Source organism: Homarus americanus, unplaced genomic scaffold (assembly GCF_018991925.1).
Source record: "Homarus americanus isolate GMGI-L3 unplaced genomic scaffold, GMGI_Hamer_2.0 scaffold52806, whole genome shotgun sequence".
NCBI lineage: Eukaryota > Metazoa > Arthropoda > Malacostraca > Decapoda > Nephropidae > Homarus > Homarus americanus.
In genome coordinates, this window is record NW_024720773.1 from 7274298 (window position 1) to 7300224 (window position 25927).

Sequence of the window (25927 nt, forward strand, 5' to 3'; positions counted from 1 at the left end):
TATGTGTGTATCTATATCATTACCAGCACTACTACTACTACCACAACTACTATCACTACTACTACTACTACTCCACCATCTCCGTCACTCACCACCACCATCGTCACTCACTCACCACCACTCCTCCTCCCCAGGTGAACAAGAGCGTTAATTACCGAGAAAAAACTTCACTTATACACCTCCCTAAATATTCCTCGAATCTTCCTAACGATCACATGAAGAATCACCACCCCAGCTCATTTCACCTGATGATTAACCACCCTATTGCTATTTGTGGGGGGTCAGGTCACGTTAGGTCAGGTTAGGTTAGATTAGATTTTAGGTAAGGTCACGTTAGGTCAGGTTAGGTTAGATTAGGTTTTAAGTTAGGTTAGCATTAGGGTGATCAATCTTCAGGTGAAATAAGCTGTGGTTGGCGATTCTTCAGGTTAATTCATTTGGACCTTTACCGTAACTTACCTGGTTAAATCTGTCTGCCAAAGGTATGACAGGGGACAGCTTGAGTTAATTAGTGAACGATACGGTGAGTCACGAAGCTTGAAGCAACACCTGTGAGAACAATGGCTGGGGGGGTGAGAGAGAGGGAGAGGGGGTGGGGAGGGGTGAGAGAGGGGGGAGGTGTGTTATGAGGTAATGGATTCGAGCAGGTGGAGAAAGAAAGAAAAAAAATGCTTAGTCACCTGTTTTATCATCCAGTCATCCACTTGCTTCATCCGGTCATCCATCGGTACAGTCACCTGCTTTATCCAGTCATCCACCAATATAACCACCTTCTTCATCCAGTCATCCACCATTTGCTTCATCAGTCACCTGCTTTATCCAGTCATCCACCAATATAACCACCTTCTTCATCCAGTCATCCACCATTACTTGCACCCGCTTTCAATCAGGCAACCCCACTTCCTTGACCAGCCTCCTAATTAGGTCATCCAGTCACCCCCACCACAATCACTACCATCACCCCCACCACAATCACTACCATCACCCCCCACCGCAATCACTACCACCACAATCACTACCATCACCCCCACCGCAATCACTACCACCACACCCACCACAATCACTACCATCACCCCACCCCAACCACCTCACCACAATCACTACCATCACCCCACCCACAATCACTACCATCACCCCCACCACAATCACTACCATCACCCCCACCAATCACTACCATCACCCCCACCACAATCACTACCATCACCCCCCACCACAATCACACCATCACCCCACCCCCAACCACTCACCACAATCACTACCATCACCCCCCACCACAATCACTACCATCACCCCACCCCACCACTCAATCACTACCATCACCCCCACCACAATCACTACCACCACACTCCACCACAATCAATGGATCCACCACACACCAATCAACTAGTCAATCAATCGACCAAAGCTGCGAATAGAACCGGTATGGCAACAGGTGACTAAGACCACCCTGGTGTACCGGTATGGCAACAGGTGACATAGATCTACCTAAGTCATTACATTTACCAGTAAATTAAGACACCACCTTTACCATTCTCCCATTATTATTCCTGTAAAGTTCTGTCTACCTGTCTGTCTGTCTGTCTGTCTGCCTGTCTGTCTGTATTATTATCTTGTTAATTGCGTTGATAATTCTAGTGTGTGTGTGTGTGTTTGTGTGTGTGTGTGTGTGTGTGTGTGGCGGGGGTGATAGCCATGGGTGGAAATGGGTGTAGGGAAAGCGGTGTGAAGGTGATTGGACTCTTATCACTAACATACATACACACACACACGACGCAAATCAATACCCTACACCACCACACCACAACGCCATATAGCCACACCACCTTCGCCACATAGCCACATCACATAGTCACATCACCACCTCCACTACCACACAAATTATCACCACACCATCATCATCATCATCATCCTCACACACACACACAATCAACCACAGATGTAGACTAATATACTGAAGAAAATGAGAGAGAGAGAGAGAGAGAGAGAGAGAGAGAGAGAGAGAGAGAGAGGGGGGGGGGCAACACCACCACCGGAAAAGGCTTCTCACCTCCCAACTTCTTTTTGTCTCACCTGCCTCACCCCCCCCTTTTCTCTCTCTCTCTCTCTGTCTGTCTCTGTCTGTCTGTCTCTCTCTCTCCACATTGATTAGTCCCCAAGTAGACTATGTCTTACACTGTGTATGAACCTCTGTCCTACGTGGCAGTGAACAGTGATACCACCTTCAGTGTCAAGACCTGACTGAACTTTACTCACAATAAAAAAAACTGTACTCCAAGTTTTGATAATAAATTTGTTAACAGTTAATCTCTCTCTCTCTCTGACACACACACACAGTAACACATTTTACAATTAATAAAACACTCCAAAACAGAACAAAATAAAAACAAATGAATAATAATAATAATAATAACAATAATAATAATAATAATATTAATAATAATAATAATATTAATAATAATAACAATAATGATAATAATAACAATAATGATAATAATAACAAATAATAACAATAATAATAATAATAACAAATAATAATAATAATAATAATAATAATAATATAACAGTAAAATTACATAAATGAAAACGACAATACAGAGGTAAGGTAAAGTAATCCTCAACAGGTAACACGAGTCACCTGGAAGTTCAAATTAGTCTCTCGACCTTAATAATGAGCTTATGTGAACCTGGACACCCCCCCCCCCAAAATGAACCGAACAAAGACAACCATTTAATATTAATTAATTTTTATGGCGGCCATGTTTGTGTTGTGGGGGGGGGGGGTTACAGTTCCGACACCACCACCACAACAACAATCAGCTCAGGGGCGAACTTGAGGAGGAGGACGGGAGAGAACATAAGAAAATAAGGAGTCTGCAATAGGCCGGTTGGCCTGTGCATGGCAGCTCCTGTCGAGAGTTACTACCACTCTCTATCATCCATGAATCTATCTAGCCTCCTTTTGAAACTTTCCAGGGTTCCCGCACTTACTACAAAGTTGCTAGGCTTGTTCCACTCGTCCACCACCCTATTTGTGAACCAGTTTCTTCCTATCTCCCTCCTAAACCTAAACTTATCCAACTTGAATCCGTTGCTCCGAGTCCTATCCTGCTCGGATATTATAAGAACTTTATCTATATCCCCTTTATTGATTCCTTTCACCCACTTAAATACTTCTATCATATCTCCCCGCACTCTTCGTCTTTCTAGGGAATGCAAGTCTAGTTTCTTTAACCTATCCTGATATGGAAGGTTTCTAAGTCCCGGAATCATTTTTGTCATTCTTCGCTGCACCGACTCTAGTGAATTTATATCCATTCTATAATAGGGGCACCAGAACTGAACCGCATAATCGAGGTGCGGCCTGACTAGCGATTATGAGAGCGGTGAGGGGAGAAGGGGAGGGAGGGAGGAGGGGAGGTTGTTTCATCACTTTGGGGAGGGGGGAGGGGAGAATGACCAGGTTTCTCCCCTATCAAGGTTGGGCTGCTTAAAACACCATAAAACATTGTGTAGAACAGAACAAGTGTAGTTTATAGTGTACGAAGGGGGGTGAGGGGAGGGGTGGGGAGGGAAGGAGGAGTTTGGGAGTATGTGGAAGAGGAGGAAGAGAAGGCAGAATGATGCCACACCACTATTCCACACACACCACACCACCATTCCACACACACCACACCACCGTACCTGACCATGCAAGAACGGGTACACCACACTAACATTCCAACGCCCCTCCCTCTCTCTACCACACACACACACACACCTTCGCCTCCAGGTTCACTACTTGATGGAACGCCTCGACACTTTCTCAGTATTTGGAAATGTGAAACAACCAGAAGGAAAACACACACATACACAACCCGCCCACACACAAACACACGCCTTGCTCAATCCATTCAAGGTTGGAAGGGGAGAGGAAACAAATAGATATACTTTACAATTTCTCAAACAACGACTGTGATGGTTGGCTCCTAGAGAATTATGGTTAGCGGCGGTAAAGTTGAGAACACTATTGACACTGTTGTAATGTAAGCCATGGGCAGCACAGCGGTGTTAGGGTGACAAGGTAGAGTGTGTGACGGAGTGTGTGACGGAGGTGTGTGACGGGGGTGGTGATGAAGTAGAATGTGTGACGGTGGTGTGTGACGGGGGTGGTGAAGGTGATGAGATTGAGTGTGTGTGTGTGTGTGACGGAGGTGTTACGGTAGTGGTGTTGAAGTAGTGTGTGTGACGGGGGTGTTACGGTAGTGGTGTTGAAGTAGAGTGTGTGAAGGGGGTGGTAAAGGTGACGACGTAAAGAGGGTGTGTGACGAAGGTGTTGAGGGAGGTGGAGGTTCTTCAGGTTGATGACAGATAGACAGACAGACAGACAGACGAGACACCTATATCTCTCCCAGACAGACAGACACCCATATCTCTGGAATATGACCGTATTACTTGAGGATTACTCACCCTAGTGCTAAATTAATCTAACTCACCACTAACCTAACTTAACCACTAGCCTAACCTAACCTAACTTATCCGAACTAAAACACTAACCTAACCAAACGCTAACTTAACCAAACGCTAACTTAACCAAATGCTAACTTAACCAAACCCCCTTGGTAACATCCAGGTGGCTAATATTCAGGTTAAATAAGCTTGGGAGGGCGAATCTTCAGGTCAGGACTTTAACCAACCAATGCTCTGTAAGTCGAACCCAGGACCGCAAGATAACCACGGGAGTACAACACCAAGCCGCCAGCGTACTGTGGTGGAGACCGTAGCGACTGTGGTGAAGTGAGCAGCAGGTGGTGTGGTGGTAGTAGTGGTGGTGGTAAGAGTACTGGTAGTGGTGGTGGTAAGAGTAGTGGTGATGGTGGTAGTTACTGAAGGTACTTACCCGCACGCCTAATGAGAGAGAGAGAGAGAGAGAGAGAGAGAGAGAGAGAGAGAGAGAGAGAGACCCCCTACACAACACAATACACACATGAGATCCTCCCTATCCCCTCACCCCCCTGACATCTCCCTACCACCCCCTTTCTAAGCCCTTCCACACCACCCTAATCACTTACCTGTACCCTAAAGTGCCTGTGGGTGTGGGGAGGGGGGAGGGGTGGCAGGGGGGGAGGGGTGAATATAAACTGTATAATAATCATCTACACATTTTCTTTTTCTCTTTTTTTCTCTAGCTGCGTCATCAAGCTCAATGAATGCCAATCTTGTCTGACTCCAAGAACTCTTATAATTTTTTCGTCCCTGTCAGTTACCTCGTGGACGTATTGTTCGTGGTTTTCAAATTTCGTATCTGAGGGACTTGTTAGGTTAGGTTAGGTTTGGTTTGGTTTGGTTAGGTTAGGTTAGGTTAGGTTTGGTTAGAGTTGTTAAATTTTTGGAATAAGCTGGAATGGAGATTGTTAAAACACACACACACACACACACGCAGACAGACAGACAGACAGACAGACAGACACACACACACACACACACACACACGCAGACAGACACACACACACACACACTCCAAATCTACACTTCATCACTCAAAAAAACCAGCAACTACTAAACATACTTTCACATGTCAAAACCATCAATAACTTCCATAATTTCTCACTTATCAAGATAGCTGCTAACCTTCCCGCTGGCCAGGTCTATCAAAAGGCGTATAATTTGATAGTCAGATCACATACGATTCAGAACAAGTACAAGTAATGTGGTTTTTGTATTATATAAGATAACTTTTGCCTTTTAAATATTATCCGTGTATCTAAAATCTATATGTAGGAGTAAACTTAACTTCTAGACGAATATTACTATTTTTATTTCACTGGTAATTATCAAAAACACACATGTAAATAACTTAAGGCGGAAAGAACGTGAGTTTTGGCGCGAATCAATTGTTGACATAACTGATGGCGGGAAAGACAGCGTGAGATTTGGCGGGAAAGACAGCTTGAAATTTGGCGGGAAAGACAACTGGAAATTTGGCGGGAAAGGTGATACAATGGTTGTGGGTTAAGGAAGTCAATGGATACGAGGCATCTAAATAAGGCATATTAGTGTTATAATGATGGGATAAAAGGCATAATATATACTTTAAGTAGTTCGTGGTGGGAGAGCCAGCTGAAGTATAGGGTAGGAAGTTCTCACAGCTAATGGCTAGAGAGAGAGAGAGAGAGAGAGAGAGAGAGAGAGAGAGAGAGAGAGAGAACCCCCCACCCAGACCTATGTAGCAACAGGCATGCACGAGCACCCCCAGGGACACACACACACACCTATAGAGAAACCTATCGCCCCTATATCTAACCATTAAAAGTCGAGTCTTAGTGTAATTTCGACTCCATTGGTACCTTCCCTTATTTCTATACATAATGGGAGTCTGTGAACAACTTTGACTCCATTACTATCAGGGACTTAAAGTATCATGTTCTTCCACGACTAATAAGAAAAACTATTGAAAATATCCAGAAATACACTAAAAAAATTATTCACACAACACCACACTACACCATACTACACCACACCACCTTAATAATCTGTCACATAGATCACATGAGTGGAACCATCTTGTCACACATCATCATCATCATTCAGACAGACAGACAGACACGGACACACAAACAGAAAGACAGACTGACAGACAAAAGAGAACAATAACAAGTTGATAAAACCAGGGAAATGCATCAACGCAGGAGAGGACACGACCTGCAATAAACACACCATCGGTAGCTTAAAGAAGGCCACTTTCTACCTCAACCAGCGGAACATATGGTGTGTGTGTGTGTGTGTGTGTGTGTGTGTGTGTGTGTGTGTTACGAGCACCATGAAGGCCACTGTACTTAACACATATCATCATCATCAACAACCACACTCTCCTTGGTGGTCAGTCAGCTGTTATAATGTAAACACAGTACTGTAATAATAACAAGGACAGCAGCAATACATCACACACACACACACACACACCACCAAAACCACAACACATTCTGATTCATTCTCGTTAACCCATAATATCCACGAACATTCTTCTCTTCCTCCCTCCTTCTCTCATCATCGTCTTCCTTCCCATCTCCTTCTTTTCTTCCATAACCTCCTCCTCTCCCTCCTTCCCCACACCCATCATAAGCCACACGACGCCCCAGAGGTACACTTTATACTACTCACCACAGCGCAGGATAAAGGGCACCCCGTCCCATCTCTCGTTGTTGATGCGGGTGACGGCGAGGGCGTAGGTGGGCGTCACGGAGCCGGCAGGTACAGTAGGGTCATCCAGGTAACCTTCACGAGCTTCACCTTCACCGTCGGGGTCACCTACGTATTGACCCAACACCACGTCATCCAGGGTCAACATCTTCATCGATTTGAGTACCTTCACCTGTGAGGAACAAGGTCAAGTTGGGTCAAGTTAGGTCATATTTTACGGTGATATTAATATACAGATTTCTTCATCAACTTGACCACCTTCATCTGTCAGGGTCAACACCACGAACAGAGGTCAGGTCAGGTCATGTTGAGTTACGTTAAGGTAAAGCAATATGAGATCACCTGATGATTAACCCACCACCCTAACCTAACCTAACCTAACCTAATATAACCCAACCCATCCTAACCTAACCATTCAGGTAGCGGTAGGTTGGTCATCAGGTGAAATAAATTGGAGGTGGTAGTGCGGAGTGGTGAGTGAGGAGTGGCGAGTGAGGAGTGGCGAGTGAAGAGGGGGGGGAGGGGGAGGAGGATGGCGAGAGGAAGACTGAGATTATGTAACCTAGAGTGTGACGAGAGGGAGAATAATAATGATGGACTGTGTGTGTGTGTGACTGGGGTCCTTCCTGCCGGTTATACTAAGCCTTGCGCCGGTCATCTACGGTAGTTAGCTCCATGACCGGCTTTCTCCACCAGCCGGATACAGCCGGAGCTGACCTCGGCCAACGTACAGCCGGCGTGAGTGTGTGGTCAACATGGCGGGGGGCGGGGGAGGGGGGGGGGTGATGTTGCAGCCTTATGATGTAACTTTCAAGGTCCAAGTGAAACGGACCCCAAGTGAGACGGGGCCCACGTAAGACGGGCCACAAGTAAGACGGGGCCCAAGTGAAACAGACCCCAAATAGACGGGGCCCAAGTGAAACGGACCCCAAAAAGAAGTCCCAATGATGTTTTCCCTCCCTTAAAATAGACAGAAATAAACAAAGAAAATGTGTTTTTTTCCCTTATAGACAAAGACGTAAATACCCATGGGAGCTACGTCACATTTCCTTACATTTAAGTGTGTGTGTGTGTGTGTGTGTGTACAAGTGTTCTGATGTTCACCCACGTACTGTATACCTTCACAAACACACACCACAACACCCTCCCCCACCCACACCCCTCTCCACCACCACCCCTCATACCCACCTCACCACCCCCTTACACCCACCTCACCACCCCTTTACACCCACCCTCACCACCCCTTACACCCACCTCACCATCCCTTTGCACCCACTCTCACCACCCCCCACACCCCACCACCCCTCACACCCACCTCACCACCCCCCACACCCACCTCACCACCCCTACACCCACCTCACCACCCCTACACCCACCCTCACCACCCCTTACACCCACCCTCACCGCCCCTTACACCCACCTCACACACCCCTTACACCCACCCTCACCACCCCCACCCACTCTCACCACCCTTACACCCACTCCCCCTCACCACCCCCTACACCCACCCTCACCACCCACCCACCTCACCACCCCCACACCCACCCCACCACCCCACACCCACCTCACCACCCCTTACACCCACCCTCACCACCCCTTACACCCACCCTCACACCCACCCTCACCACCCCTTACACCCACCTCACCACCCTTACACCCACCTCACCACCCCCACACCCACCTCACCACCCCCTACACCCACCTCACCACCTCACCACCCCCTTACACCCACCTCACCACCCCCTTACACCCACCCTCACCACCCCTTGCACCCACCCTCACCACCCCTTCACACCCACCTCACCACCCCTTACACCCACCCTCACCACCCCTTACACCCACCCTCACCCTTACACCCAACACAACACACCAGCCATATCATTAACACAGATTGCAAAAAAATAACGCAACTACAAATTACTTTCAGTACTACAGAAAGATATCACCTCAATAACACCACAATCACAGCTTCTCCAGGATGCAATATATATATGTACGCTAAATTACGGTATATAAATCACAGAGGAAATTATATAAATTATTTCGATTTTAATCACTGAGATGGGATGGTGCTGTGTGTGTGTGTGTGTGTGTGTGTGTGTGTGTGTGTGGAGTGGTTTTGGATATAAGACAGACACACATACATACATACATACATACACACACAAAGGTACACACACAAAGATACACACATTCAGAGAGAGAGAGAGAGAGAGAGAGAGAGAGAGAGAGAGAGAGACTTTCTCTCCCCAATATTATGTAGATCACGTGACGTCACCAAACCACAGGTAAATTATCCACCAACCGGAAACAAGACTCACTCAGCCTTCCTTTAATTGGTCGTGACACGCAACTCTTCGCTCTGATTGGTTACTGAACTTGTCTCTCTTCGCTCTGATTAGTTAATTAACTTCACTTTCTAAACTGTGATTGGTTAGTGAACTTGCCTTTCTATACCGTGATTGGTTAGTGAACTTGTCTTTCTTCACTCTGATTGGTTACCTAACTTGCCTTGCTTCCATCTAATTGGTTAACTAACTTTCCTATCTTCAATCTGATTGGCTGACAGACACGTAACTCTCTACTCTGATTGGCTGACAGACACGTAACTCTCTACTCTGAATGGCTGACAGACACGTAACTCTCTACTCTGATTGGCTGACAGACACGTAACTCTCTACTCTGATTGGCTGACAGACACGTAACTCTCTACTCTGAATGGCTGATAACTAAAAAACAAACTCTTATTAGTTAACTGATTCGCCATGAGAGAGAGAGAGAGAGAGAGAGAGAGAGAGAGAGAGAAACTGAAAGAAAAAGACAAATAATGAAAGAAGAGAGAGAGAGAGAGAGAAATTCCTTCGTTTCTTTCCTCCCCGGGTGGGTCCCTTGGGGAAGTCCCAGGACCTAACACCATGAAGGACTCCCACCCCCCGTTTTTACTCCTACTCCACCACCTCCACCTCACAACCCTTATTTTCCTCCTCCATCCCTTACTCCACCTCCTCCACCCCCTATTCCACCTCTTCCACCCCCAACTCCACCTCCTCCACCCCCTACTCCACCCTCTACTCCACTACCTCCACAAGAACAACTACTACAACAACTACTACAACAAGTGACAACAACAAGTGACATCAACTACAACAATCGTAAACACTCCTCTAACTAACAAGTCATCAGTGCCGCCTGTCTCCATGCCACCACAACAACCACCACCACAATTACCACTACAACCACCATCACCACTACAACCACCACCATTACCACCATCACCACTACAACCACCACCATTACCACCATCACCACTACAACCACCACCAATACCACCACACAACCACCACTACAACCACCACCATTACCACCATCACCACTACAACCACCACCATTACCACCATCACCACTACAACCACCACCACCACCATCACCACTACAACCACCACCATCACCACCACATCACCACTACAACCACCACCATTACCACCACAACCACTACAACCACCACCATTACCACCATCACCACCACACTACCACTACAACCACCATCACCACTACAACCACCACCATCACCACCATCACCACTACAACCACCACCATTACCACCATCACCACTACAACCACCACCATCACCAACATCACCACTACAACCACCACCATTACCACCACAACCACCACTACAACCACCATCTTCATCACCACAACTACCACTACCATCATCACTACTACAACAACTACTACCACCACCACCACCACAACTACTAACACAACCACAATAAAAAATCCCCATCACGACCAAGATATTGATGACGACACCAAAAGAACCGTGAATGGGGTGGGTGGGTGGGCGGGCGGTGGGTTGTGGTGGGTCTCGTCTCCTTCCTCCCACCCACCCAGCGTCAAGGTCACACACACCCACCCACCACCATTATAACCCACCTACCTACCATCACCAACCACCATCACCACAAACAACCACAATCACCATCCACCACAATCAACCACAACCACCTTCCATCTTGCTGGTAAATAACTCATGTTCATCCAGTGTTCCTCAAGTTCACCCGCTGTTCACTACTGTTCACGAGTTTATTTATTCTTAAGATGTTCACAGCTATCCACACCTTCAGGTCTCCTCTGGCTGTTGGATATTCTGAACGTTCATTATATCCACCTGTTCAACATGTTCACAACCACCAACCCTCAGATACCTCAAATGTTCATCAAGTGTTCCAAATGTTCACCAGCTCTTATCATATCCCCTACTGAAGGTCACGCCATTTAGGTTATGTCTTATCTGATAAAACCCTCGTATAACCTGAAGATTAGACACCCTAGCTTGTACCACCTAAAGATTCACATATCCACATATCACTAACACAAGAAGAAGAAAAATCAAAGAAGAATCAAAGAAGAATCAAAGAAAAAGAAGAATCATAGAAAAAGAGGAATCACAGAAAAAGAAGACTATTTTCATTATCCACTGCTAACCGTTTCTTCATACAGTACATTACTATTCTAACCAAAAGTCACACAGGAAGTGTTGAGTGGCGCGAGGGAGGGGGAGAGGGGGTAGGGGAGAGGGGGTAGGGGGGGTGGTAGGGGAGAGGAGGTAGGGGGGGTGGTTAGAGCTGGTTCCCCTCCCCTCCCCCCAACACCACTATCAAGAGTACAATATGTTTATGTATTTGTTTATGTATCGATACTGTAACCTCTCTCTCTCTCTCTCTCTCTCTTTCTCTCTATCTTTATTCTCTCTTTCTCTATCTATCTATCTTTCATTATTTATTTTTTTCTCTTTTACAACCACCACCACCACCAATAGGACGTCAGGGTAAAGTCCTTAACGCGGCGTCCACATTCTTAAAAGGATTTCCTGCCACAGTGACAAGCCGCCCAGATTCCGATTCACAAAGGTTCGTACATTTTCCGTTTTGTCTCGTAGCTGGAGAGTGCCTAGAGCTGATGCAGTCGTAATCTCTAGTGATGGGAGATGTAACACCTTGGGTACGATGATAAGGTCATTGTACTCAAGGGGATAGGTGTGATTTTTCCTGACCCTGCATGACCGTTTATTATGACCTTACCTGTGCCCTTATGACCCTATCTGTGCCCTTATGACCCTATCTGTGCCCATATGACCCTACCTGTGCCCTCATGACCCTACCTGTACCTTCATGACCCTACCTGCACCCTTATGACCCTACCTAAACCCTTATGACCCTACCTGTGCCCTCATGACCCAACCTGTACCCTTATGACCCTACCTATACCCTTATGACCCTAACTATACCCCTATGACCCCTTTCCTAACCGAACATGACCCAACCTGAACCCCTTATATGACCCTGAACGACGCGACACGACTAACCTTCTCGTCCCTGATGTCGTCGGCGGAGGTGGAACAAGGCTTCTCCATGGCCACCAGACACAGGATCTGCATCAGGTGGTTCTGCATCACGTCGCGGATCATGCCGAAGTCGTCGAAGTAACCCCCTCGACCCTGTGTCCCGAACGGCTCCTTGAATGAGATGAAGACCGAGGCGATGTTGTCTCGGTTCCATGTTGGTCCGAAGATCCGGTTGCCGAATCTGGTTGGTGGTGGAGAAACCGGGTTAGTTAACCGTGGTTTGTTTATTTGGACCGTCTAGGTATAGTGTTTGTTTACTTGGACCATCAAGGTATACATTGTTTACCTGAACAGTCTAGGTATAGCGTTTGAATTCGTGCCATGAAGTCCATTATTTGTACAGATATACTTAAACAGTAACAGTATTAGCCACACGTACCAACACACACAGTGATCAATAAGCAAAGAAAGTTACCACCACCCCTCACCAGACGCCCAAGCAGTACCTGGGGTTCATTAATATTGTAAACCACACTCCCTCTACTGGTAATGGTGGTAGTGATGGTGGTGGTGATGATGGTGGTGGTGGTGGTGGTGGTGATGGTGGTGGTAGGTGGTAGTGATGGTGGTGGTGGTGGTAGTGATGGTGGTAGTGATGGTGGTGGTGATGATGGTGGTAGTGATGGTGGTGGTGGTGGTGGTGATGGTGGTGGTGGTGGTAGTGATGGTGGTGGTGATGATGGTGGTAGTGATGGTGGTAGTGGTAGTGGTGGTGGTGGTGGTGGTGGTGATGGTGGTGGTGGTAGTGATGATGGTAATTGTGGTGGTAGTGGCGGTAATGGTGGCGGTAATGTAGTAAGTTTCACCATCATGGGGAACTTAAGGAATAGATATGGTACGGTAGATAGATAAGATAGATAGATAGATAAAGAGAATAACAATAATAAACGACAATGAACACAACACACAGTAGTCAACAAGTCCACACCACCAACATCCTGCGCCACACATTAAAACATTCTATCCACATCCAAATCAACATTCCACATTACAAGGCACGAGCCAGGACGTCACGCAACCTTGGAGAATAACACTAAGGGTCACGTGCATCAATTTGACCTCTGACCTGGGGGGAGGGGAGGGGGTGGGGGGAGGGGAGAGGTGGTGGGGGAGGGGAGGTGGGGAGGAGAGGGGTGGTGGGGGAGGGAGGGGTGGGTGGGGAGGGGAGAGGTGGTGGGGGGGAGGGGAGGGGTGGGGGAGGAGAGGGAGGTGGTGGGGAGGGGAGAGGAGGTGGTGGGGAGGGGAGAGGAGGTGGGGGGGAGGGGAGGAGGTGGGGGGAGAGGAGAGGAGGTGGTGGGGGGAGGGGAGGAGGTGGTGGGGGGAGGGGAGAGGGTGGTGGTGGGGGAGGGAGAGGTGGGGGGGGAGGGGAGGAGGTGGTGGGGAGGGGAGAGGAGGTGGTGGGGGAGGGAGAGGAGGTGGTGGGGGAGGGGAGAGGTGGTGGGGAGGGAGAGGAGGTGGGGAAGGGAGAGGAGGTGGTGGGGGGAGGGGGGGTGATGGGGAGGATAGGAGGTGGTGGGGGAGGAGAGGAGGTGGTTGGGGAAGAAAGGAGGTGGTGGGGGCGGAGGAGGTAGTGGAGGTGAGGGGGAGGGGGGGGGGTAACCCGCACACCCGACACTTGACCTTAGTTGTATTAAGTCCTAACAAAGTCTTATGGCAAATGAGTTATGTCTCCTGCCATAGTTAAGTAATAAGGGACACTTCCCAACATCAACCTGTAACTCTCTTCTCTTCTACCAGTTTATAATTTTCTCCTCTTTCGTTAATTAATGATTACCCGTTAGGTTAGGTTAGGTTAGGTTAGGTTTGGTTTGGTTAGGTTAGGTTAGATTTGGTTAGGTTAGGTTAGGTTTGGTTTGGTTAGGTTAGGTTAGGTTAGATTTGATTAGGTTAGGTTAGGTTAGGTTAGGTTAGGTTTGGTTAAGTTAGGTTAGGTTAGGTTAGGTTTGGTTAGGTTAGGATTACATTGAAGAATTCGTTACTAAAAGACAGTCTACTCTAGCCTTTGGAGAGATGAATTATAAGAAACAGTTCAATCCCATTATTACGTACATAACTACATGTCGTGGTATTTAAGAATGACTCCAGTAACAATTAGACTCAAGACATCATCCTGGTGGTAGTTAGGAGGAAAATACTTGAGCAATGTTAAAATATAGACACGTGACGCAGTCCTCTGGTGACATTTTCTGAGTAACCTTTTGATTTGATTAAAGTTGACCAGTACAGTAACTCCTGAAGGTGAAAATAAGAAACCTAACCTAACCCAACCAGTACAGTAACTCCTGAAGGTGAAAATAAGAAACCTAACCTAACCCAACCAGTACAGTAACTCCTGAAGGTGAAAATAACAAACCTAACCTAACCCAACCTCGAAGCACTAAAAATTACGTCATTCAAGCGATTACCAATAACAATAGATAATTAAAATGTAGGCCAACCACTCACCTCTATAATTACAATACCACAGGAGTAATCAGTACACTCTCGTCAAGTTAATAACACGTAAATGACATAATTACAACTTCCAACTATACCAGAGGGTCATTACGAGCCTCCCACCTCAGAAGGTAATTACACTAACTACCACTATTTAATAACACTACCACAATTTAATTACACTACCACTATTTAATTACACTACCTACCACTATTTAATAACACTACCACTATTTCTCACACATCTACTAACCCAAACTACTGAGAAATTTTATAGTCCTGTTTGCACTAGGCGGACATGTAAACACAATGACGTCATCACACACCTGCGAGGGTTGGGGCGGTCCGTGTCTACATACTGATATGTTTATCGGCAGCTGAGAGAGAGAGAGAGAGAGAGAGAGAGAGAGAGAGAGAGAGAGAGTTCGACTTGGTACCTCACCTGAGTATAGTCCAACTTAACCCACATCATTAATTCAAACAACACCATTTTTTTTTACCTGTTCGTTTGGTAGTTAAGAAGCTGAGAGGCAAGCAGCTATTTAATAAGCAACTCAACAACTTAAAGCAGCAGGGTTACGGGTAATAGAAGCTACAGCAAGTAAATATATTAGTTAACATTCATGTAGTGAAATCTGGAGACATTTTCACATTCTGAGGTGGGAGGGAAGATGGGGTGGAATGGGAAGGAGTGGGTGGGTGTGTGTGTGAGTGTACCTGCTTCACCCCACCTCCTACTCCTCACACACAAGTACACACGGTAAATAAAAGTATCTCTCCCTTTGCTGGACATCGTACTATATATCTGTTTGTCGGCCTAAAGCACAAGAGAAACATTATAAATAAATAAATAAATAAATAAATAAGCTGGAAATTATAACAAGACTCTACCTTTACTTAACACTTTCACTTAGCGTCACTCAGAAGTATACTGTAAGTTTGAGGAAAAAAAATCAATATCGTAATTAAATTTTATGCAGTGAAGTGAAATTATGTTACGGTGGTGTATAAATTTTCAAGCATTCTTACACCTTCATTTACGAGGAACAACGAACGTAAGAACCTTTGTGAACCAGAGTCGTGGGTAACTTGTCGAGGTTCCATGTGTTCAAATACAGACAGGATCCAAGTGGGTTTTTTTTTAAGTCAACTCTGAAAACAGGTGTTGGGACACTTCAGTAAGCTGGACCTCACCAAGCCGTTAAGAGGGACCATTATGCTATCTGGTCTCATAACTAAACACAAAAGGAAATCCTCACTATTACTAAAGATACGATATTCTATGTAAATAATATTTGCTAATACTACCAAGGTTCAGAAGTAAGAATTTAGAAGGAATCATACGTACAGTCTAATGTAAATCAATGAAATGTGTTGATTAATGTAAGTCCTGTAATAAATTCACCCAAGGCAAAACAACACAGCCAGAGTGAGAGCCAATGGTGCTAGTCTTGTTTAAATTTTCCTGTTACGGAACTACACACAAAAACTTACCCAACTGTAACAACAACTAGGGTGGTGATATCGCCTGGCTTCTCAAGATCAATGTTTATTACAACCTCATACGTAAAGTTATTCTACTGGCCAATATAAATGAGTATCGTAATATTAAAGAATTATATAGACCGCGGGGAAAACCTTCGTCAGCCAGGGTCGCGCTCTCTAGGTGGCGCGTCCAACAAACTCTCACCAGGCTCTTAAGTTTTTCTACATTTCTCTACTAAGTAATATTCGTAAATTATGTTACGCTCTTGAATCATGTACGTTATATCTGCTGTATTTCTTGAGGCCTCCTAATCTTTAAGGGCGAGAGTTAAAGCGATCACTCCTTACGGGCGAGAGTTAAAGCTATAATCCTCAAGGGGTTTAAACCATCTTCCAGACAGGACTAAGTTTCCCCTTTCCATCTGCACCATCACCAAAGGCCCTCTCTGTCACCTGTGTTAAGTGCCTAATATTGGACCATACGGTACGGTCATTCCTGTGCATTATTCTCTCCGTCCTTACATGCAATGGCTTTTGCAGGAACCACTTTTTATAACAGGCAAATCGAGTCATCAAGGAGAGGAGGGTGATTCACACACACAGGCTAATGAAACACCTGCCTAAAATACAATTAAACGAACACACCCACTCCTTCAGCACGAAGCCTAACCCTGCCACCGTCCACCGCACTTGCCATGACTAAACACAAAGCCACCCACATCCCGGTCCTTGCTGGTAATATAAACACCTCTTTTATAAAACTTAATGGTTCTATTTTGACTCAACAGATAAGATATTATATATTTCACAATGAGGTTTGTATAATTTGGCCAAGGACGTCGCTGGCAAAGATAAGGTGAAAAATTTAGGAAGTCGACGGTATGCGTGAGAGAAAATTTGAACTAGCAACCTATACAAGAATGAAAAAGATGTTACGTCACTTTTATCTCTTACATAAATATCTACAAGTGAAAAGAATCAGACGAACGTAACCTAATAATCTGACAATACAGTATTTTAAAGCGAGATATAGTTTCGTTTTGTCGTTAATAATGATGAGGCGAGAGGCATACAAAATCCTTGCCATTGTACGATCTGCAAGTCATCCTCATCTTCTTATACATTTCCTCTACAATTTACGACGTGAAATTTCCACTTTTTTTTCACCAGTGTAATCTTACTAAGTGTACGTTCCCACCAAATTTTGACATTATACACCATTTTTTTTCACTCTCATCACCTCTCACGATCGTTATAATATTGCCTCTTATCTTCAAGGCTGGAAACTCCTTCTCTCGTTGCCAATTATAATCTTATAAACGTTATCTATTCAAGAAACTAAAATCCTCTACAATTTATCAGTATTGTCATCTTTCCACACGTGTCCTCGAAACTTTACGATACAACTCATGACAAGATTTTAAGACCAAGACAATTGAAAACATAACCAGTCCATAAAACCACAAACAGAACTACACGTTATTTCACGGTGAATATCCATGTTGACGATTAAACCACGAATCAAAATAATCCAAACTAAACCCCTTAAAAAACGTAAAACTTAAACTCTAAAAATCTTACTTAACCCCCACAACTTATCTCAAGTAACTTAACCTGACCCAGAGTAAATAAAAGTTAACCTGATCCATAATAGCGAGATCCTACAATTGTACCGTATCCCCTATGCCCCTGTTATACACCATTCAAAAAACCGATAGAAGACAAGTCACTGTTACCTCCACATTGGCGCTCAGGAGGCGGACACAGTCGTTCTCCGCCAAACTATACGACATGTTCACCCCAGTTCACGAAGTTAGGTTACTCCCTCACTCTACCTAACCCCTGAATACTGAGGTCCCTTTAATGTTTATTTCTCGTTACTATTTCTTTGGGGGGAGGGGGGGAACTTCACTGATATATTTATTTTAATGCAGCTAATAAATGTTTGAGGAGACAATGGAAATCACATATGAAGCAGATCATAAGAACATCCTAACTTAACCCCCCTAAAAGTACTCCGATTAAGTTAGGTTGGTTCTTGTGGGTCAACTATAGAAGCGCTTTTCAAACTGTACATCAAAGTAAATGGAAATTGCAAGATCACGTTGAAACAACCGTAAATAAGACCGCGCTGATAAACCATGTCTTTTACCCTCTCTTACATGACTGCATTCCTCAACTAAACCTTTCACCACTTGACAGAATTCATTAACCCTTTCAAGTAGCTCTTTATACTGTTACTGGACGATTGAAGTTTGAACACACTACACAACCCGTCCTGTGTAACGAGAAACTGGTTATTTATTCCACATTCATTTTTTTCTCGCTATTTATGCATCGTAGAAAAAAAACAGGTGAGTTTGATCTGTAGAGCGAGTCACAGGAATAAGTTAACTTCACAAGGGTAACAACAGCGCGGATCTCCTCAGCTGATGCCTGGAGTTGAGTTCTTGTCTAGTTCACTCGTTTATATTATCACTTTCCATTTATATGACAACTTATACTGTATATGACTAATAAATAAATTCATATTACGTTAAGAATTTTTCTTACATTTCAGTTGGGTACAAAATTTATAATGGTAGCAATAAATTCACACCACGATTTAAATACCTGTTATCACTTACGTTACAATGCCCACCCATACTTGGAGTGCAAAGGCTGTAACACTGGAGTACATGTTAAAAAAATGAAAAGGGTACTTAATACATGCGACGACTGCTTCATGCTAAAAAAAATACTGGCTAATTAATAACGGTTTTATTTATTTCACCAAAACCAAATGAATTCGAATTTTATTCACCAGTGAGGTATTCTTTATGCTATCTTAGCTGCATCAAGCTAACGTCGCTGTAACAAATACTGAAACTTGTGTTTGCAGCTAACCTGAGCGTCATGAGGTTCTGGACCATCTCCTTGCCCAGGTAGTGGTCAATGCGGTAGATCTCCTCCTCCTTAAACAACCCCGCCAGGTGATTGGACAGTTTGGCAGAAGAATCCGAGTCCTTACCGAAGGGCTTCTCGATGATGACGCGGGTCCAGCCCTGAGTAGCCATACAACAACCCTTCAGGTTGGTTGTAACAATGTCGAACACTGACGGAGGAAGAGCCAAGTAGAAGATCCTGTTGGCCCTGGGCGTGGCTACCTTGTTCATCTCCTGATCCAGCAGCTCAAAGTCTCTGCGGGTGTCATACGACCCCTTCACGTAGCTATTCACTTTCCAGAACTGTTCATATCGCTCCTGCTCCGACTCCCCCACCTTCATGAAGGGTTTACACTTCTCCTTCACCTGCGCCACCGTCAGGGCGGACCGAGCATACCCGACAAAGAAGGTATTTTCTGGCAATAAACGATCACGGTAGAGCCACCACAGCGTCGGGTAGATCTTCTTCTTGGCCAGGTCACCGGAGGCTCCCATCACCACGAAGATGTGTGGGGTGGAAGCTTCGAAGTTGGTTTCTCCTGGTGTCTTGCATGACTTCAAACTCTGACGCAGGAGTGACAACATCTCCTCTGCGCCTGCCGACTCGCTCTTGACAAGAGCCGCTGATCTGGACATGGTGCCACTGTTGCTCCGAGTGCCAACACTGATAAGGCTTCCTTGATCACCTGACACGACCCCACACACAATACACGTGTTACCCAGCTTGTCGGGAGAACTCACAATGAGATGTGACCACAGAAACACTACGTAAAGTCTGGGAAACATTCCAGTTTGTTGTAGTAGCACACGGGGCGCTATCAGCTGATGTCGGTTGATTGCCAACTGCAAATTTTCTTTTTTTAAGCTTCTGTTTAGATATAACTATAATAAATATACCAAACCTATTCTAAAGTTATTTTATGATATGGCTGGTATATTTTTTAAAACTGAATCGTTGCCTGTGCTGCTTATTTGAAAGAGATCTTTAACATGATAGAAAGTATTGGCAATAATATCCAGATTCGCTCTACACTAAATCTCACGACTTCAACACATCCACTAATACTACCAATCCTCGAATTTTGTTATTGATGTTTCTTTTACATTAAAAACATTTGAGCTGCGTGACCTTGAAAGTTTCAATTTCCTGGTTATCTGGTGACTTTGAGATAAGTTATCAATCAATATTATCTTAAGCATATTTCTGGCAGCTGTCAGCAATTCCTCTCATCTCATTGTTGAAGTATAACCTGAAATTAATTCTTGACATCATTACAATACGTCATGTAGAAGAGAAAATTCACCAGTAACTTTATGTATGTTTAGTGTAATAATCCTAAGTCAAACAATTGCACGTCACTTTTTTTCACCTACCATGCGAAAGTATTGAAATTACATCTTGTTAAGAAATTAAAAATAAATTAAAGAAGGTGGGCGATATTACTTTTTATCTATTTTAATTAAACGAATTATACACCCATAAATAATATAAAAAAAACTGCTTCATTCTATGTTATGTATTTATTAGAAAAAAGAGATTAATTTAATTAGGCTTTTTGGAGAGACTAAGTAGATAGATATTCCGTTAAACAGTCATATAAGTTTGTATTGATTCTGTATGTATCTAAACAATGCAGGTAGGAAGTGTATGCATAGACTTGTAGTGTTGCTTCAGGCTCTTTTAGTTATGAATACCTTGATGCTAATTATGATATTGTGTTTTGTTAGGACTATAGATTTATGGTGAGATAATGCACAATGGTCACCATAACAGGTACAAGTCCATCCTAGTTTGGTGATCACCTGAAAATAATACACCCCAGATTATATCACGTGAAGATTAGACACCCCAGCTTATTTAACTTGCCGACGTCTGACAGCAAGATAAATGGACTTAGCCTTTCCCAGGAACTTGTACATCATCAGTGCACTGGAATTTTGGTGCAATTTGTCAATGTTGATAATAATTGATGGTGTGGTGAAGCGACAATGGACGTGGCGCTGCTCACATCTATCCGTCTCCACACCGCGAGATAATTTTGCCCTTTAACCTGGTGCTTAATGAACCTATTTAGTTACGAGCCTCAATTTAATTTTAATGGTATTTGATGTAATAAACCTTTGTTGTAGTGTTTCTCGTCATACCTATAATTTTATAATACACTGGTACTTTGTTTTACTACTAACAGAATATATTGGAAACGATAATCACCTATCCAATCCTAATATTTACTTTGACCTTTTCCAATATTTACTGTAAATAGAATAAGGTATGTAACACTGTACGTATAACAAGGAACTATATTATTTATTATTGTAGGTGCACATAAACTTTTCGATCACCTTTGTACAATAACGTGAGGATAAACCAAACTATATTTATAAGCAAAAACTGTATCCTCAAGCCACAAGGTAAAGAAATTTTATTGTGGCGAACAAAATATATAAAGAATCGTCGATCTGGTTGAGTCATGCGCAGTTAGAGCTATTAATTAGAACCGCGGTGCGCAGATCCTGTTTACAAGGTGCCAGGCGCACCGTCAGGAGGCCGTCACCTGAAGGATCGCCTGCAGATTATTCTCCCCTAGTTTATTTCACTTGAAGATTAACCACCCTAATATTACCTGGAGGCGGGGAGGTTCGGATATGTTAGGTTAAGAAGTTGATTTAGTTTAGGTTAAGGTAGATTAGGTTAAGTTGGGGCGGTTAATCATCAGGTGGAATAAACTGGAGGGGCTATTCTTCAGGTTATCCAATTGCCATCCCTAGAGAAAGACGCCCGTGTTATTGAATGCAAATAATAATAATAATAATAATAGTAATAATAATAATAATAATAATAATAATAATAATAATAATAATAATAATAATAATAATATCATCAACAACAGTACATCGCAAAAAAAATGGTATTAACAAAAACGAAGGACCACAGCAACTACCTTCTTCATTCCGTTTTTTAAGTATTTTTTAAGTGTGGTGGGGGAGAGGTATGACTGCCACCCCAAGGTTAACTCAAGCACGAGGCGTCGAATCCCCAGAAGTAAAAAAATATTATGTGTTCTTGGAAGAAAAACAAAATTTTCGAGAAAAGTGTGATGGCTGTATATAGTTAAGTGTGATGGCTGTATATAGTTAAGTGTGGTGAATGAATATGAATAAACTAAGGCAAGTGTATATATTTAAGTGTGGTAATGTATAAAGTATAGTTAAGTGTGGTAGATGTATATAACTTTCGCGCCTCGCTACACACCTACAAGGGAGGTCTCGACATTTGGGAGTGAAAGACCTCCACAAACAGTAACAATTACTTTATTTTTCTTTACTTTACTTTATCCTCTTCTCCCCTGATCAGCCTGTTAGCTGTCGTTCACGTCTCTGTTGGCAAGTACTGGCCATGTAGCCTATACTGTAAGTTAACGAGCTTACACTTGGTGCCGTCACAGCATTCTCTGACTGGTCATTACAACAGTTCACAACTCTCACTCCAAAAAAGTTTACCCAGACAATTTTCTGAACTTGTGGCTTCTTCAACCTTAAGCTATGACCTAACCTAACCACTAGTTCCAGGTATGAATAATCAACTAAGTAATGTCCTCTGAAGTACTTAAAGATTAACCACATAATCTGCCTCACTCTAGATAAGGTCTACCACGTCACAGGGGTCGTCAGTACGTCTTAACGAACACCAAACCCTTTCAGAAATAAATCACAAATACTTCACAAGATATTTATAAAGTATTTCATTACTTGAATCCCTCACCTTCACAAGCCGGATTCTTTTACGTGGAAAAGACCCTAATATTCCATCTGTCTCCAGGGACACCACACCTGCCCCTGCCCTGTACACGGATGTTAATGGTGGGTTCATATTTACATGTTATTGATAGGCTGGCTGTATAAAATTTTGCTTTGTTGGAAGACTTAATTGAACATCTCTTAAGACCCTAGAGGAGCGTGTGCCGTTACGGTGAACCTGTCGGATGGATTAGAATAATTACCTGAGCGTCATGAGGTTCTGGACCATCTCCTTGCCCAGGTAGTGGTCAATGCGGTAGATCTCCTCCTCCTTAAACAACCCCGCCAGGTGATTGGACAGTTTGGCAGAAGAATCCGAGTCCTTACCGAAGGGCTTCTCGATGATGACGCGGGTCCAGCCCTGAGTAGCCATACAACAAGCCTTCAGGTTGGTTGTAACAATGTCGAACACTGACGGAGGAAGAGCCAAGTAGAAGATCCTGTTGGCCCTGGGTGTGGCTACCTTGTTCATCTCCTGATCCAGCAGCTCAAAGTCTCTGCGGGTGTCATACGACCCCTTCACGTAGCTATTCACTTTCCAGAACTGTTCATATCGCTCCTGCTCCGACTCCCCCACCTTCATGAAGGGTTTACACTTCTCCTTCACCTGCGCCACCGTCAGGGCGGACCGAGCATACCCGACAAAGAAGGTATTTTCTGGCAATAAACGATCACGGTAGAGCCACCACAGCGTCGGGTAGATCTTCTTCTTGGCCAGGTCACCGGAGGCTCCCATCACCACGAAGATGTGTGGGGTGGAAGCTTTATGCCTCATCTTGCTAGGCTACACAGAACAGGCAGACTGATGATGTTTTCACAACACAATAATTTATCACTAATTCACAAGCAAGTCATGTTGATAATCCTCCCACCTGCGTCATGGTAATGTAAAGAGATATCACTTGAAACGCTATTGATGCGATGATAAATACTGTCCCGTTGTTGTCGTCCGTCTGTAGTTAGATAAGCTGTCTGTATTTTGGTATAGAGCAATAGACCTATGTTGTCTGTCACTGAAGAACTCCCGGTAGCTTACCTGTCTAGTGATATTTGACGAGAATTTACCCCCCAAAATTGATAAGGCTCTCGGTTGTCCTACACGTGGTTCTCAACTGGCTCAGCCATGTTAATATTGTTATTATTATCCACTCTGCATGTTTTTTTTTTGATAAATAAACTGTTTCAATTCAATTCAAGACCTGTGTTTTCCGTTTAACGAAGTCTGGCTGAAACGTCTGTCAGGCGGTATAGTCACTGAGTACTTAGGGTGAGTGCTGTCCGTCCGTCTGTGGAGAATTAGGGCGTCAGTGTATGGGTGAAGACAGCGTATGTGTGCGTGTGGAGTGACGGAGAAGGCAGGACTGTGTTGGATGTTGGTGGTGCGGGTGTGTGACCTTCTTGGGTTCTTACGCTATGCTAGTGTGCACTGCGTTGAACGCTTTGCATGCAACAACGCGCCCGAGGATTTATTTATTCTGAGGGGAATCTGTAGGCTGTTCTTAGACGTATATTCTTAACTTATTTATCTATCTTTATGGACAGAACATTGTCATTGAAGGACACCGATATGTTCTACCCAAAAATAAACAAAAAGATTATAATGCAACACAGCTCAAGGAATATTATAATTTTGCACACACCACCACAACGGAAATGGTCATATCCTGTCACCACTACCACCACCAACGTAACACTTAAAACACTCACCCTATAAACCATTGTTGCTGATATAGAAACCAACCTGTAGCGAGATAATGAAAACACAGTTCCTCTCTGTTCTATATTTATCTATTTATCTTGAACGCTATGATGCAACTGCTGTCAAGGTCACACAGTACAGCTTTTAACTCAAAACTATTACCCATTTTCATGTTTTCTATTACATGAACGTCATTAACAATCTTTATTTATTCAGTATTTATCTAGCATGTGGGGAAAGACGTTCAACTAATTAGGTAAAATTATTAAAGCAAATAGGTTTACACAGCAGAACCTGTACATAATTATTAATTCGAAACAAGTTATCATCCTGTACCTACCACAATTCACATATTCATTTATAAAAATAATCACACCAGGCACAGATAAATACTACACTGTGGCACGTTAAGTCCGATAAGAACGTAATAGGTTTGTTGAGTAAGGGGTTTAGGGTTGTGTTATTGGGTTCACAGTTTCTAATACAGTTTATCCACCGAAAAAAAAATGCATAGACCAGGAACACACACACAACGTCCACCCGAGTGATGTAACACCCTAACGTTGCCTGGAGGGGGGTTAGGTCAGGTCAGGTCAGGTTAGGTTAGCATATTTTCTTTATACACTAATATTGTATATCTTAACAATCAGTTATTGTTGATATACTGTACTGTACATGCTGAATCACTGTAAACTTGTATAACGATTTTACTTAATATATTTTTAGGTGTTACTATAATATGTGATCTGCCGAGCTGGAGTTGGTCTACCAGGATATTTACACTGTAGCGTCTAAACCCAACCTAACCTAACTTAATCTATTTTAACCTAACATAACCTATTTTAACCTAACCTAACTTAAATTAGGTTAGGTTAGGTTAATGAATACTATAGTGTAAATATCCTGGTAGACACAACTCCAGTTTGGTAGACTGCATACTATAGTAGCACCTGCATGGTAGACCGCATTCATGGCGGGTCGAGTGCACCGCATTGTCGTGTT

At 43.9% G+C, this 25927-nt stretch overlaps 2 protein-coding genes across 3 annotated transcripts in view; both read right to left on the reverse strand.

Moving 5' to 3' along the window:
* Positions 1-20241, reverse strand: part of LOC121860973 (glucose-6-phosphate 1-dehydrogenase-like) — a 30164-nt gene extending 9923 nt beyond the window's left edge. For both annotated transcript variants that reach the window (XM_042358393.1, XM_042358392.1), the window contains exons 1-3: positions 19391-20241; positions 12545-12764; positions 7138-7348 (exon numbers count right to left, since the gene is read on the reverse strand). In XM_042358393.1, coding sequence (XP_042214327.1) covers positions 7138-7348; positions 12545-12764; positions 19391-20214 — 1255 coding nt within the window. In that variant the 5' untranslated portion in view covers positions 20215-20241. The remainder of the gene's footprint in view (positions 1-7137; positions 7349-12544; positions 12765-19390) is intronic.
* A 3184-nt stretch (positions 20242-23425) lies between these two features.
* On the reverse strand, positions 23426-24585 carry LOC121860975 (glucose-6-phosphate 1-dehydrogenase-like). The gene has a single exon (XM_042358394.1). It carries the CDS (start codon positions 23999-24001, stop codon positions 23426-23428), a length of 576 nt encoding a protein of 191 aa, XP_042214328.1. The 5' UTR covers positions 24002-24585.
* Positions 24586-25927: the final 1342 nt, after the last annotated feature.

Coding starts and splice junctions, on each gene's coding strand:
- LOC121860975 (XM_042358394.1), bottom strand. CDS start 24,001: ATGAGGCATAAAGCTTCCACCCCACACATCTTCGTGGTGATGGGAGCC.